Genomic DNA, 16959 nt, shown 5'->3' with positions numbered 1-16959 from the left:
TTAATTAAAAAAATAAAAAACAAATCCAAGTAAAAGTACCACTGGAGAGAAGCCCATCAATGTGGTCAGTGGAGCATGGGGGAGAAATCCTACCCCAGGGGACCCCCCACTCCATACCGAGTCTTGGCTCTAACATCCAGTAAAGCAAGAAGGCGGCCAAATCACAATGTTTGCAAGTACTGATGAACTCATGTCATACCCCAAAATCCTAGATGAGGAGAAATTCCACTGTACAGAGATAAAAATTTTTCTTTGTCACATTAAATAAGAGTTCTTTAAATTTATCTGAGATAATTAGCACTGCGTTCAAAGTAAGGAATATGAACTCTTAGCTTTCTTATTAGCTGAGTGACCTTAGATAACACTTCTCCATATCATATCTTGACATCCGTAAAATGGAAACAATACCTAACGCATTTCTGCTTCAAGGGATCCCTGAAAACCCACAATATTGAAAAAGCAGGTTAGAAATAGCATCTACAGTATGATTCCATTTATATAAATTCTATAAAATTTGAAGAAAGTGATATGTAAAAAGACTTTACATAAAATGTTAATAGTAGTTGACTCTGTGTAGGATTTCCACTTCTCATTTTTATTCTGCTTAAATTTCCTACCTAACCACATATTGTTAGCTTTTTTAAAAATGAAGCTATTTTCTTTTAGGAAAAGAGGTAACTTTAAAAATATTGCATAAATGCAAGGTATTAAATGCTGCAGTCCGGGTGATCTTGCAGACCCCAAGGGCCAGGCTCACACACAGAAGCCCCTTCTGCCCCAGTTCTCATTCCCAACCCAGTCCTCATTTTCACACTGTCACACAACAGTCTTCCCAGGAGACCCCACACAGAGATGGGGGAGTGCCTGGAATTTATTATCAAACCCTCACAAAGATACATGCATGTCCAGAAAGTCCTGTGAGCCCAGAGAGAAATTATACAAATTCTACAGATCAAGATGGGCCGGTTACTGCCGGCCAAAGCTGCAGCCCCTTAACCCGCAGCACCTGATATCCACAGATGGCTGTTTGCAAAGGAGCCTGTGCTTCCTCCCCCGAGGAGCTGGGAGAACGTGGGAAAGCACCGTGAATGCTCTAGAAATTCACATACTATAGGATGGAAGGCAAGGCCCCTCAAGATCACCCCATTTCCCTGAAAATGGACCTATAATCAGAGCATTTATGTTGGAGGATTTCTATCCTTGTCCTCAAGGTATGCTGGCCGTGCTGGCTTTGGTGAAAATAAAACCAGTGCAGCCTAGCTATACACATCTCACAGATTCGGGTCCAGCCACCACTGAACTCACCTGTCATCTGTTCCTTCCTAGAAACACAGGGCGGGTGGAAGGACTTTTGGTATTTACTTTGCAGCCAGCTCTTCAATTTAAGAATAAGGTGCTCAGTTATCTGATTTTACTGTTCGGTGCAACTGCTATGCCGGCCAACCATTCACTCAATTCAACCTGCTTCTCCATGGCTTCCGAGCAGCCTGGGTGTACTGCACACCATCTCCATGCTCCTTTCTGGGCTGTTCTCTCTCACCATAGGGGTCTGTCTCTCACACATTCAGCAGCCAGAGACAGTGACCTTGAGTTATAAGACAGAAAGACAGAAAGGAGGTAGGCTTCTGGGTGGCTCAGTCAGTTAAACTGCTGACTCTTGGTTTCGGCTCAGGTCATGATCTCAGGGTCCTTGGATTGAGCTCCTTGTCGGGCTCCATACTCAGCAAGGAGTCTGCTTCAGGATTCTCTCTTCCCTCTGCCCCTCCCCTGGCATGCTTGCATGCTCTAAAATAAATAAATAAATCTTAAAAAAAAAAAAAAAAGGAAAGAAAGCAGCAGAAAGGACTTTCCTAAATCATCTTCCTTCCTTCCCTCCCTCCCTCCAGAAACTCCTCTTCCAATGCGACCTCTAAATATGCATTATACATATACATATATATGTATGTAGCTTGAGAGAGGAGCAGCTCAAGCCCTTTATGAAGCTCAGAGTAAGACCACTTGATCCTTTAGGTCTGTTTCGAAGCAGGTGGTAGTTTTGATGCTAAAAATATCAGCTCCTCCTTCCGAAGAGCACCAGAAGCAAAGCCCACTGGTCACAATTTGCCTTTCAGACCTTCCGATACTTACTAAACGCTCCCCCTCTTCCACCATAGAGATGCCCAACAGACATGAGTCGTAACCGACCATTCAGGAAGCAGTAGCCGAGCACAGGCCTGGAAGCTATGGCAGAAGCGCCCCTATAAAGATGGAAACTAGCTCAGCAGCCCCCACAATATTTACCACCCATTGTCCACCTTGTTGGTATACACTGGCCAAAGCAATTGCTCCAAGAGAAAGCAACAGCTGAGAATAGAAGGGGACGGTGCTACAAACCCTCCTATCTTAACACATGCCATTGTCTGAGCCTGTAGCCACATAGGAAATAAACGTGGGTTCATCAGAATACGGAGCAAGGGCACCAAGTTTGTTGGTAAAGCTGCAATTAACACCTGCAATCCTGCATGACAACAATGCGGAAAATTCTAAACTACACGCACACATTTAAAACTTCACACTTCATTCCTCAGACTTTAGCCCCAAGAAATGCAGGGGTAGGTGTTTCTTTTGTTTCTCTGCGAACCCAGAATTCGATTTTGATTTTCTCCTCTTAGTTTTGGTACAAATGTATCAAAAACAGGTTTCCCTCTCTCTTTTCCCCATCAACCTGTTAGAATGCTTTTGGGAAGACCTGTGTCAGGCCTTACATCCCTTGTGTCACTCATCCCACATACACAAACCTACTGTGTGTCATCAGCTCAAAGCTGCTCAAGGCCAAATGCTTCCCCAAACTCGGGCTGTGTGGCAGACTGGGGCAGGTGGACTCCCGTATTAGCACCAGGTGTGAGGACATCGCCCCTACGACCTAGACAGGAGACCTCAAATACCATCCCTTCCCTTCTGGAATAACTCGGTCCTCTGCAGGCAGTTTGCCCCCCTAAAGACACGTACAAAGACTTCTAGAGGCTCTCAGTTACACACCCACCCACAGACCCACACCCAACACATTCAAAACACGACAAGAGCCAGCAATGTAAAAACAAGGCAGAAAGACCAAAGTCTGCACATAAAACATTGCATCCCTCGAACGTGTGTTTACTTGAAACACCTTTCCCCTATTTTCCCCAAGAGCACTCAGGAAACAGAAGGACAACGTTGCCGTGAAGCATCTTACACAGAGCACACAGCAGCCTGGGTCCCTTGCACACAATGGGGGCATGCGGGGAAACCCAGCCTTCGGACAGCAGGCAACTGGGGGTGCGGACTCAACTGGGGCCCGCAGTGCCCCCCGTTTCTTTGAAAATCCATCCTCAGAGCTCCAGCAGACCAAGACCTCAACAACACTGGCATCTAGAAGGCTTTTTTACACTCCAGGCTCCTGCCTTCGCCCTCTGCCCTCCATCCTGCCCCAGAACAGCCTGGAGAAGTACAGAGCAGCTAGGGCTCTGCAGGGTGGGGAGCCGCAGGCCTTCCCTGGTGAGGCAGGAGCTGTTTGGGGCTGCACAAGGAGCCCCTAAGAGATGTCGACCCTGACCCAGAATCACAAGGACAGGAAGTTGAATAAATTACAGAGCTAGGCTGGGCATTCTTAGCAGGGGCACAAGGAGAACTGCAGGAAAGGGAGTGAATCCGGACAGAAAAGGCCAATGGAGGTCTGAAAAGTCAGACCAGGGGGCTAAGAATCAGCCAGGCAACAGCGGATGAGGGCTTATTACTGAAGACATCAGCCCCCCTGAAAGCCACTGCTGACCTTTGAACACCATAGAAAGCACTTCCACCAGGGCAAAGAGCCTCCATTTACCGTACTGCATTAACTAAGTTTTCCTCCAGCACTTTTCAATCAGTCAATACAGATTTTAATGAAGATATTAAATTTGATTTGGTGAAACCCATCACTTCCCCCAATCTCCCACTCCCCAAATAGCTGGCTACACTGTTCTCAATCCATCACTCACAACTTCACAACTGTTATTTTGTTTGTAAATTTCAGGACCAATCAATTTATTTGCTCCTGCCGGCCCCCAGAAGTCCCTTCCCCAGTCTCTGTTTCCCCCACCCTCCTAGATTCTGTTACTACACCCCAGAATCCCTGGCCCAGGCCCTCCTCTGCAAAGTGTCTGGCCAGCTCTAACTCGTCTGACTGGGTGCTGCTCTGCGATGCACCATCCCATCCTCCTGGCTCCCGCTGAAGTCCCAGCCTCGCTGGGCTCTGTCCCAAAGTCCCATGGGAGTGAGTATGAGCAGCAATCATGACTAATCCGTAATCAGATGCCTCACCACGCTAGTGACCCCAAGGGCACCTTTCTAAAGCTGTTATCTGGGAAGGGAAGTGAAAATACTTCAACAAAAGGGAGCCTGAGGAGCATTCCAGCACTTCTGATTGTGCCCTTTGCATCAAGAGACTGTTTTCCTCAACTTGAAAACCTGGGCTCTCTTGGCAGGATGTCAAGTTGACTGAGTCATTACCTGTTTATGTCCACAGGCCTATGTCTCCATGACAGAAAGCTACACATGAGACCCAGTGAGGAACTGGTAGGCAAGGACATGCCTCTCACTTTTGGAAGAAGTCACTCAAAGTACAGGGACCAGCAAAACACACCACGGACCAGAATCCTGCCATCCATCTCGAGGCCAGACCAAGGCACCTGCGGGGCCCCAGCAGCACCACACCAGACCACCACTGGGGCCCCGTTTTGTCCTTTTTTCTCTCTTCTCCTCCCTAATCGTTTCCAGGATAGAAAGTGGAGGTGGGGGAGCCTTATAAAATTCACCTGAATTCTGGATCGTGCATGAAGATTGCCTGTGCTGATGAACCTTCTTCCAAAATGAATGATTTTACCGAAGGGTCTTAAGTGTGACAAACCTGCCATCTGCCTCTTCTTTCCCAGTTTCTACCCCAAACTGCATCTAGAAGTGGAGCCACGAAGGAATATCAGGAGATCTGTGAGAAATCTCCTGAAATCCCAATGCCCGTGGAGCTGACTGAGCACACAGGCTATCAGCCGGCCTCCAAGTGCTAAGACCCTGACTGCAATTCACACACGTAGGCACCGGTGCAAACCCCGCAGAAGACAGAAGCTTCACTGGGTGATTTATAGGAGCCCTTTCACAACTCCTACAACCGAGACTTGTTTCTTCATTTTTAACCAGTCTTTGTAAGCTGGGCTAAAGGGACTCAGATACTCAACGACTACAGAGATATTTGAAGATACATGGGAGAGTGGGGCTGTCATTGTGCTAGGTTGTCTTCTCCAGACCTAAGACAGAGCCAGAGACGGTAATGGGAAACCTGGCATCAGGAGGCACAGGGAGGAGCTCAGGATGGGGAGTCAGGAGACCCAAGGGCAGCACCCCAAGGCTCCCCTTTCGTAAGCGAGTGAAAAGCAGCACCATCTCCTCTCACAAAGGAACTGTCAGATGATGAGGACACAAAACCAAGTGAAATTCATTGGAGTTTCACCAAAAAAGTTCACTTTTTGATTTTTGCCCTACTTATGACGATGCATGATCAATTTCTAATGCATGCACACAGCAGGGGCTCTAAATTCTTGCTGAATACATGCAAACTACAAACACACTGCCATTTAGAGACCGCTAATTAGACACCTGTTCTCCCAGATGTTCAGAGAAAACAGCAAACGTGTGTAAGTAAGGAATAACAGGAATGTTACAATAGGTTTAAAAAATTTTTTTAATGACTGGACTTAGAATGACACAGAACTACTACGTGATCTCACAATTCCACTTCTGGGTATATGACCGAAAGATGTGAAAGCAGGGACTCGGAAAGATATTTGCACACATGCTTATAGAAGCACGAACACACAACAGCCAAGAGGTAAAGACATCTTTGTGTCCATCGACGCATGAACGGATAAAGAAAACATGGTATACCCATGCAATGGGATATTACCTAGCCTTAAAGAGGCAGGAAGTTCTAGCACCTGCTACAACATGGATGAACCTTAAAGACATGACATTAAGTGAAATAAGCCAGTCACAAAAAGACAAATACTGTTTGAGTCCACTGACAGGAGGGACCTCGAGTAGTCAAACTCAGAGACAGAAAGTAGAGTGGCAGTTGCCAGGTCTGGGGGAGGAGGGAATGGGAGTTATTGCTTAATGGGGACAGAGTTTCACTTTTGCAAGATGAAGTGTCCCAGGGCTGGATGGAGGGGATGGTTGCACAACAATGTGAATGTACTTACCCATTTTTAGCTGTATGGTTCCGTGGTATTAAGGCAGCAAATTTTATGTTATGTGTAGTTTACCGCATTAAAAATTTATTTTCATGTCTAGTAGTACTAAATAGTAGTGGTGATTCTGTAACAGTATTAAATCTATCCAGCCACGGCAGCACTGGCTAGATGACTTGTTTCTCTAAGGGTATATTTGTATCAACTCTGCAGTTACCGGGACTGACCCACCAAGTCAGGATTCACAGTCGAGCTCAGACAAACACCACCATTTAAATTTTAGATAATAAAGCTGAACTTCTTTAAAGTGACGAATAATTCAAGCAACTGCCCCAGACATCTCCACACCTAGCATCAGCTGGGGGCAAACCAATAAGAAAGAATGTTAACCTAGAGTAAGTATTACTAAGGCACTTTCCTAAGGACAAACTGGTACCAAAAATAAATGCACTGTCCTGAAAACTCTTTCTACAAAGCACTTTCATATCAAAATACAAAATTTCTTCATGTCCACTGATAAAGCACAGTGCTGAATGGAATTCTATCATGAAGCTATCTGTATTACATTTCCTGAGAAGTATTTTTTATAAAAATCAGTTTCTAAACTTTCTGGGAAAAAAGCAGAATTGGATCCAGAAATCAAAGTCAATGCATTAAAAAAATCAACAATCGAGGCACCTTGATGACTTGGTTAGTTGAGCGCCTGACTCTTGGTTTCAGCTCAGGTCACATCAGGGTCATGGGATCGAGCCTCCCAGTGGGCTCCACGCTCAGTGCAGAGTCTGCTTGAGACTCTCTCCCTCTCTGCCTCCCCCTGTCCCTCCCCCAGCTCGCTCACTCTCTCTAAAATAAATGAAATCTTTAAAAAAAAAAAAAAAACAAAACTTCACTATTAAAAAAAAATTAACAATCACTGACAATTATTATGTCACGATCATGATTAACACCATAGGAAAATCCGCATCATGCCACAAGGGAAATTTAAACCCAGTACAACTTAGACTAACAAAGCACATGCAAATGAAGGTGGTGGTACATCAGCCATAGTCCCGTGGGTGAGGAACTGAAAACGGAAGCTCTCACCGCTTGGTGATCTGGCTCGGCTCCTGCAGGTCTGGGTCCAGGTCAAAGACCTCATTATCCAGCAGCCTCCGGAGTGTCACGTCAGCCAGCTGCTCCATGATCTTGAACACCTCATCGAGGTTCAGGAACATGGAGAAGTCGCGCTCCTTATTCTGCGTGGTGATTCGGATGGTGTCCGTCAGAAAGACGTTGGACGTTCTTTCTAACTTCTGGATATCTACCCAAGGGACTACAAGTTTAACTAGAAGAGGGGGGGAAAAAAGGCAAATACATAGGTTACACTAACATGTGAGCCAAACTTGAATGTATCAGTAAACAAGAGGCCAAGGGTTTCCTTAAGTTGAAATGCAAAACCAGAGCAGGAAAGGGGAAGCACGAAACTGCTTGACAGCTGTGTGCTAGAACCCAACTCATGTTTCATGATTTTCTTAAAAGATTTAAGGAAAATTTTCCAAGTTGCTGGCTACTGCACACGTACAGGGGACAGCGTTCTAAAATATCAAGTTAACAACACGAAACCTTCTTCATGAATATTGAAACTTAAATATTTGCAAAATATGCAAAAACTTCTCAAGCTACATAATTTCTGGTTTCAAAAGCAGCATTCATGGTGTAAGCTATAAAAAAAAAGAAGTGCAAAAAAGGATTATTCATGATCTCATGTTTAGAGAAACAGGCTTAACATTTAGACTGTGTCAAATGACAGTCTTAGAAGACACAGTACGATTTCTATGGAATTCTTTTTAAAGTAATACAGTACAAACAGTACATTTTATAAACAAGTGTTCTATTCTGGGAAATGTTTCCAATACAGTGGTAGCGAGGCTAGCTCGAGCTTGCTAATGCAAATGGAGACACTGTAACAACTTAAAGTGATAAATGTTATCAAATACTAGAAACCATTTCTTTTTTTTTTCAAAACTCAGCATCCTAACAAAATTTGGCTTAGTGACTATGAATGATTGGTGTCAGAGAGTGTCATTTTCTTTTTCAAATAAAGGAGGGGATCTTTACGTGTACCTGTTTCTACCATTTCTTTCCACTTGTTGCAATAACGTTTTCAGGGCTTCAGTGACTTAAAAGGCCACGTATCTACATCAGGCTGGAGAAGAAGCTTCTTCAGCTACTTCTGGTTACTTTCACGTAAGTCGTTCATACAAACACATATACAACCTATAACATCAACTTTCATTTCATCAAGCGTCTACTTTGTGAAAAGTCCCACACTTAAGGAGCTCGTTCAAATAGGGAAAACAGACATGTAAAATGAGTAACCAATAACTTGACAAAATCTCAAATAGAAACACAAATGTGGTGCAAATTTTAAGGGGACCAGGGAAAGTCCCTGGAGGTGACAAAAAACGGATTTTGAAGGGTGAACCGGAGTTTCCAAAGAGGCACAAAAATGGGGAAGGGAAGGAAAGACCGGCATGAATTTTGAGAAGCACTGCAGAAAGTACAAGAATAAGGATGGTCAAGATTAGGTCAGAGCACAGTCCAAGGGTGGGGGAAGGCTGTGCATGCAGGGTCTATGTCCTAGAGCGTCAGACCTAAAGCAGGCAGCGTGAGAAAGAGAAGTGATGACCCTGGAAGGAAGCTGTGTGAGCACAGTTTCAGAGAAGCCCCTCCCACTGGTTCAACTTGAAATATAAACTTAAATGCAGGAAGGAAAAAAAATTAGGTATATAAACACATACATACGCATATACTTACTTTATATACACGCACAGCTGCCATCCTGCATGGGTGCTTGAAACAATATTTGGTTCCAAAAGAAGTTTCAGTGGGAATGACTTTTTAAAAATTCAATATACCACTGACACTTACAGCTTTTCTTTCTTATCTTGGGCTTCCATCACCTCGCATGGCAATGGTCAGTGGATCAATGTGTGAAAAGTTAATCGCTGCCTGCATCTCAAGTGGACCCAGGTGAAGAATTCCCTCCCGTTCCAAGGAACAACTGTACATCCTCCTACTTTTCCGGGAGCCGTCGTGACCTTCAGGGCCGGGAACTTTGTAAATGCCCCCCACCCATCCTAAGAAGCAACAATATGTTTCACTCCCTTAGAAGCACTGGCCCATCAGTTTTGACAATGTGTTTTCAGAGCAACATAAAGTAAAAAACTTGAGTGGCTCTATGAGTGAGCTACACAGAAACGGTTAAGGCAATGGAAAAAATGAAATCTCACAAAATCGAAGCCCCTGAGAGGTGGGAGCATAAAGAAATATAATTGTCTGCACATGTCATTTGAAGTTAATCAAGTATCACTCATCACCATCTCAACTACTCATTTAGAAACCCTTTCTCTCTAGCTCTTCCTCTGGTCTCAGGACAGCACCGAGCCTCTCGAGGGCCAGCCTCACCTGCGAACGCCAGCGCGAGCGTCACTTACGTTCCTTGCCCAGGAAGAAGGAGTAGAAGCACAGGTGGTGGATGCTGAGGTACAGCCAGCCTTGGCGGGGAACCCTGCCCTTCCAGCAGCAGCAGGAGTAATAGGTGACCAGCTTCTCTGCCTCCGGAAAGCTGAACCTGGCCTCGAACTTCACCAAGGCCTCTCGGAACTTCTCAGGCTCTTCTTCCTGCTCGGCAAGCCTGCTACTTGTCTCCTCCGCAATCAGAGCCTGACACACAGAAAGATAAGGGTCCCATCGTCAGTGAGAGGGACAAAGGGAGGGGCAGGCAGAGGCGGGACCTGAGGAGTCTACACTGCCCAACACACACCAGGGCTGGAGGAGAGCGGCTCGCCACTCCAACTACCACCCAGAAACATGGTCATGGTGGGGAGAAAGATGAGCTTGGCGGGGGGGGGGGGGGGGGTAGATAACCTAAGAACAAGTCTCTCACTTGGCCACTAACCAGCCTTGAGGCTTTGGGCAAATCGCTGACTTCTAAGCCTGAGTTTTCTAACAAATTATTATTGTGTGATACCTCCCGGCTCTCCCTTCAGGAACAGAATGATCAAGTTACTGGTTCAAGCGTGAATCTGATGCATCAACCTTGAAGAACTACCCAAGTTTGAGTTACAAGTTATTCTATTTTTTTTAAGATCCTATTTATTTACTTGACAGAGAGAGAGAGAAAGCACAAGAGAGCACAAGCAGAGGGAGGAGCAGAGGGAGAGGGAGAAGCAGACTCCCCACTGAGCAGGGAGCCCAACGTGGGACTCGATCCCAGGACCCTGAGATAATGACCCAACCCGAAGGCAGACATTTAACCAACTGGGCCACCCTGGTGCTCCCCTTTTTTAAAAGGGCTAATGAATGTCTTCCTCATTTGGTTCAAAACTTTCAATACAAAGCTAACAGGTGCCTGACATCTGACACCTTTCACTACCACAAAATACTCTACAGTCTTCTAAGGTAGAAAAGAAGTATGTTGGCCGAGGTCATAAATACATCCAAAGCACTCAGATGCACAGGGATACAAGACATAAAAGAAAGCATCTGAACATACAACTGCTTTGCCAACAACAAGTAACAGTAAGGGTCCTTTCTAAATCCAGAGTGAGGCTGTAAGAGTGCCTAGAACATAAGCATGTGGCTTCTTCCTAAGGGGTGACAACCCATTGACCAGATCAGAATTCTGATTCCCCACATTCCTGTGCTTCATGAAAGGCTAGGTCCCTTAAGACAAGGCCACTTTTGGGGTGCCTGGGTGGCTCAGTCGGTTAAGCAACTGACTTTGGTTCCAGTCATGATCTCAGGGTCCTGAGACTGAGCCCCATGTTGGGGTCCCTGCTCGGTGGGAGTCTGCTTCTCCCTCTCCCTCCCCATCTGCACCTCCCCCCTGCTCCCTGCTCACTCACTTTCTCTCTCTCCAATAAATAAATAAAATCTCCCAAAAAAAATATAAGACAGGTCCATTTTGGGGGTGCCTGGATGGCTCAGTCAGTAAAGCATGTGACTCTTGATCTTAGGGTTGTAAATTTGAGCCCCATGGTGGGTGTACAGACTACTTAAAAACTAAAATCTTTCAAAAAAAAAAAAGGGTCATTTGGGGGGCATAGCTACCAAATCCTAGACTGTATAAACTGTTTTAGAAATTACGTGGGAGTTACTATTAAAATAAGAATTATTTATTAAATGAATCTGAAGTCCGGTTAAAATTTCAAGTGCTTTTCATTTCCTTCATTATGCTTTTCTTCTTTTCCAAATTTTATTTAACCAGACATTATAAAATTGAAAAGTTATAAGAAAGATGAATAATTTTATAAACATATCTAATATATAAAGCTCTGGACACGAGGCGTGAAGGAGATCCTAGGAAGGCTCTACCGCGAAGTCACAGAAGCAGGACAGGACACCCTGGATCCAGATGCAGCCACGATAGTGGCCACACAGACTCCTGACTTCTGTGGACTGCGGGGTCTGGTGACAAGCACAACTCTAAGTATGGGGATTTCTTTAAAGCTTTACAGAGTGGCTAACTCCTTAGGATATGAGCAGGAAAGCCCCAATTCCTAATTCCTTTGGATCTTCCCAGAGGAAAGGAAGAACCTACACCACAGAGTGGCCCCAAAGATATAACCCCATCGCAGACCACAAGAACCCCTCCATCCCCAGCCCCTGCTCCAGGCCAGCAGCCTCCCTGCAACTGTTGTTGTTGTTGTTGTTGTTGTTGTTGATGATGATGAAGGCATTTCAGTTTTGATGTGCAAGGGATCAGAATATGTCATCCCAAACCACGCCACTTTGGCATAAGGATTATTTTAAGCTGAAGACAACTGAGAAACAGCCAGACACCAAAAAGGCTCTCTGCCTTCCCCCACTACTTGCCTAAAACAAGAACACCAATACCCATTTGTGAAGGTGCCTCCCTCTTCTGTGCTGGGAAGAGGAGGGTAACTCTAGACTCTGACCAGCACTGAGAAAACAGTCCTTCTTCTCTTCCTTTCATTTCTCTCCACATTTACCTTCCCACAGCTGGCCACCCCTGAAAGCCTTAACGGCTTTCTCTTTGTCTTGTCCCTTCTCTACAAATGTATTGTTCTTTGTTGAGTTGCTGTATAAGCCCCACATTCTAACCACCCCTCTGAGTTACTCATCACTGCATTTCCCCCATGTGTATGCACACTGCATGTGCTGATCGACTGTTTTTCTCATCAATTGGACTTTTGTTGGTTTAACGTCCAGGCCATAGGAGGAGAATCTGGGAGGGTAGAGGAAAAACTGCTTCCTCCTCTGCAGAAGCTTTCCTAAAGCCATTGCAGCAGAAATGAATTTCCTTCCTCCATATTAAAAGGAGAAACCCTAAATCAAAGAACCACCACAACATACTAAGACTAAAGAGAAGGGAGGTAAGTGTGAAAATTAACCGTGAAATGGACATTTCTGCAGCTAAGCCCCAGTGCAATCTGACCCAGGCAGCCAAGCTCGTGAGTCAGACCAGGCAGAGATGGTAACCCATGGGCTGGATGAGTCCCCACCACAGCCTGGGTCCACCTGCCAACCCCACAGGCCAGAGTTGACACCAACAGGCCACCAACCAACACTGCCATGCCACACTGCCTGACTCAGGAGACCTGTGGTTCCTACCAGGTGACTTAAGAGTTCCTGATGCCCAAAGGAAAAGAATACTCCTTTTTTGTCCCTTTATTTTTTTTTTTAATTTTTTTTATTATATTATGTTAGTCACCATACAGTACATCCCTGGTTTTTGATGTAAAGTTTTGTCCCTTTAAAAGCGAGAATTCACTTTGACACCTTTTACTAAAAGCTGAAGCACTTTTGAGGCAAACTTTTGAAGAAAAAATAAATAAACAAAATCAATGGTCTGGGGGATTTTACCCATAGGAGGAAAATTGTATTACAGGCTAATGTGTTAAAGTGTTTAATAAGGGTTAAAATCAGAGTGAGAAACAGTCTCTCCCTGCCTGATGGAGCTTTTAAAGCACTGGGTACCAATCATGTTGTTGCAATGATGGTTAGAGAAGATGGAACTCACTGGAGAAATTAACATACCCTCTAAAATATTCCTGTCTTGCCTTCTCAAAATGTAATTGCAATTAATTCCATTTAATTAACATATTTGAAGAATAAATAGCCACTTTTAGGAAGAGGAAAGTGCCAGGCCCAACAAAATAGTGTGACAAGATGTCTCAACGGCAAAAAGGTGGGAATAACGAAGTTTAAGGAGTCAAATAACATTTCTGCTCTGCAAAAACATAAATGTTAACACTTTTTTTTTTCCTGAGACAAGAGAGGATCTTCACTTCTGTAAAGGAGAACAAAAACTGAGGCTGGAGAATGTGGATTTTCCAATTTCAAGTGTATTTTGCCAGGCTGACTGTGAAGTTTGACAAGTGACAAGTCCAGCTCCTGTGACTGTGTATTAAGCCAAGACATTCAGTTATGGTGGAGAAAACTGTTCGAATCGGATCAAAAATGCTATACTGCTCAAAATGTCATAAGAAAGATGGGAAAATGGGAAGAAGCATTTCAATCAAAGGACCTACCTTTACCTTCCCTTTGACAAAGCTGGCAATGTCATCCTTATTATCAAAGACAGACAAAGTATGCAGGAGATTCTGCTCCAGCCAGTCCCAGTGCTGGTTTATCTCCTCTAATGTCGCACCTGGGTTAGAACAGAAAAAGATACCGAAATTAAACGTAACTCCTAGAACAGGAGCTCATTTTCCAAATATTACGAAACCTGTGTTTGTGATTAAAAAATCCTGGTCTCACATCCTGGGCCACAGCAGACAAGGAAGGCACCCTCCTCTGAAGCCATGGTGTCCCTCGCCACAGCACTGGGATTTGCAAACACCTGCCCACTGCCACATGGATGGGCCGGGGACCCATCAGGTTACCCTCGGGGCTGTGTGTGCACATCCTGTCAGCCTTGCTGATGCCTGAACTTCCTACCACATGCACTCAAGTGACGGAAACACTTGTAATTACGCAGCTGTTCCAGGGGAAACAAGCCCCCCAAAGAGGGCCAATTCTGAACAGTCTCACACAGTTTACCCTGTGAGAACAGGGATCCCTCAAGAGGGACCTCAGCCCAGGGTCATAGAGGAAAGAGCCTCCTGAGAAAGCTCTGCTGGTTGCCCAAGGTTGTTGCCACTCGCAACAGGCATCATTAAATACAACAGCAACAACCTAGGGAATTTCCAGGTTTACCAAGCCGTACTTGGTATCATTTACAACAATATCCTTTAAGAACATAAAAAGAGGTTGTATACTAAACGTTAAAAACATGTTAAATCATGTCTAGTAAGTTAATTTCTTTCCAAGGCAATTAAAAAGAAATCACCCCATTACTGAAGCATTAAGCAACACTGTTACCAAAAGGCTTAGTTATTTTAGTATTTCCCCTTGAGGAATCTCCTAGTACTCTCCATTAGAAAATGGGCACCTTGGCACGGGGACCTGCCAGCTCCTAGTGAAGGACCCAGCACACAGCAGGTGCTCAGTAAAGTCCCCTGCCTTGAAGTAAGCATGGTCCTGGACAAGAAAAGGGATGTGTGCGTCAGGTGTGTGTAGTACAGGAATAGAGAAATGCCCAGCTGGGAGGACCAGATTTCCAAAATGGGAAGCATGAGATATTCTAACCTCAAAGAGGTCAAGGGCTACCAAACACCAGTACAGAATAAGCTCGCCAGTGTGAGAGGCATAATGGTCAACAGAACCACATACACCATACACAAAAGCCAGATACACGTTTTGTTAACACCAAACTTTCTGTATGCTATTTGCACCTTTCCTCCCTGCAGAGTATAGATGCATGGAGGGATCTTATACAAAGCCCAGGCACAAACATGCCAGAGAACTCACTCCTGACTTGTGCATTTAGGGTCAGTGAGTATAAAGAACATCTGTGTTAGGACTGAACAGACAAGTTTGAGAAGGAGTCATCAGAGCAATCCAAGAGAATTCTTCATGAGGAAAAGTGAGAGAGAGCTGGTCTCTCTTCCTCTTCTTATAAAGAATCCCATCATGGGGGCCCCACCCTCATGATTTTCTCTAAACCCAATTACCTCCCCAGGTCTCACCTCTAAATACTACCACACTGGGAGTTAAGGCTTAGATATATGAATATGGGGGAGGAACACACCATTCAGTCCACACAAACCCGTGATCTTCCCAGCTGTCCATCAGCACCCCCCAACACACACACTCTTGCTCTTTAAGGATCAACAGACTGGAAATGCAGCCACGTGCGGTTTAGGAGAGCTAGCTCTGGGGGACATGGTCAGGATCCTCTCACTGTCATTCCCCTCCCACCCAGGAGGCCCCTGTGGTTTTGGGGAAACCCCTAGCCCTTCAGGCTCCCCATTCCTCTTATAAGGGGGAAAGATCCTCTTAAAACAAAATCAAACCAAGTTATTCCAGGCTCCACTCTCATGAAGCTTCTGAGTGTCATCTACCTGAACTCCGGCCACTCAGGGTCTGCTTGGTTACTCACACTCAGTGCTGAGGTGCCTTAGGCAGACGTCAGGTTTGCCCACCTCTGGCTTAAATCGCTGCCGTTCAGTGTCTTCCATTGGCAACCGTCTAGGTGTCAGTCACAAAAACACCTCCTATACCTGGAGGGGTCAGCAATGGGGTCTTCCTAATGGGCAGACAGCACATCACACTGTCTCAAGAGAGTCCTTGGGTCTTCACTAAAGCCAATAAACTTGCACAGGAGCCTTAAGGATGCCTGGACCTCTGCCCTTCTCTTTAAGGTTTGCTCTTTCTAGATCTTTGTACTTTATTATCTAGCATAATAAAACCAACTGGTCAGATTTAAGACAAAGAATAAATGGGAAAAATTATCCTCACTGGTCATCAATCTTTTTGAGTATTTTTTTTAAAGATTTATTTGAGTGAGAGAAAGCATGGAGCAGGGGGTAAGAACCAGACAGAGGGGGAGGGAGGGAGGGAGGGAGAGGGAGAATCTCAAGCAAACTCCCCGCTGAGTATGGAGCCTCCACAGGGCTCAATCCCACGACCGACACCGTGACCCGAACCGAAGTCAAGAGTCGGATGCTCAACTGACTGAGCCACCCAGGCGCCCCTTGAGTGTGTTTTCATGACCTCCTAATCCATTAAAAAAAAAAAAAAACAAACACTTGGCAGAACAAGGAAGAACAAGAGAAGGGAGAAGACACCTTTATGACCTTTCTATTCCAGGGACTAGCTCACTGCTGTGTAATGAAGACATCTGAATAAGGAAATGGAAGCTCAAAAACTTCTCCAAGGTCATCGGTATTGAAGGAAAGGCAAAAGCAGGGTATGAACTCATTCTCTACAACCTTGAAGTACCCTGGGGGCCTCCCTAATAAGCTCCATTTTAATTTCAAAGTAGCATTTACTTAATCCTTAGGTCCATTACTTCCTATGGCTTGACTTAAAAAAAAAAAAAAGTCATTTTGTGTTTGTACTTACAGCAATTCCAATTTCCTGAGTGCCTCTTTCCGGATGACACGAATCAGGTTTTTATCTATCCTATTAAGCTTATAGGGCCAGCACAGTTCATTGTTAACAGCTAAAGTGTAGGTCATCCTCAACTTAACAATAAACACAGACACCGCGAATAAAACTATAAACAAGCCCCAACACAGTCTATCACATGGAATGAAGACTTGAAATAAAGCCATCAAAAATTTGGGGTTTTATTCTTTTAAAGATTCTTCTACTTACGGGGAGGAGCTTATGA

At 44.9% G+C, this 16959-nt stretch overlaps 1 protein-coding gene across 1 annotated transcript in view; it reads right to left on the bottom strand.

Moving 5' to 3' along the window:
* TBC1D8 (TBC1 domain family member 8) overlaps positions 1 to 16959 on the bottom strand; it is a 64698-nt gene that overhangs the window by 30551 nt on the left and 17188 nt on the right. The window contains exons 3-5 of the mRNA XM_034657266.1: positions 13772 to 13890; positions 9710 to 9938; positions 7317 to 7557 (exon numbers count right to left, since the gene is read on the bottom strand). Of these exons, the coding sequence (XP_034513157.1) occupies positions 7317 to 7557; positions 9710 to 9938; positions 13772 to 13890 (589 nt within the window). The remainder of the gene's footprint in view (positions 1 to 7316; positions 7558 to 9709; positions 9939 to 13771; positions 13891 to 16959) is intronic.

This window comes from Ailuropoda melanoleuca, chromosome 4 (genome assembly GCF_002007445.2).
Source record: "Ailuropoda melanoleuca isolate Jingjing chromosome 4, ASM200744v2, whole genome shotgun sequence".
Taxonomy (NCBI): Eukaryota; Metazoa; Chordata; class Mammalia; order Carnivora; family Ursidae; genus Ailuropoda; species Ailuropoda melanoleuca.
Note: the sequence above shows the minus strand (reverse complement) of the source record. Positions and strands in the feature narration are given on the sequence as shown.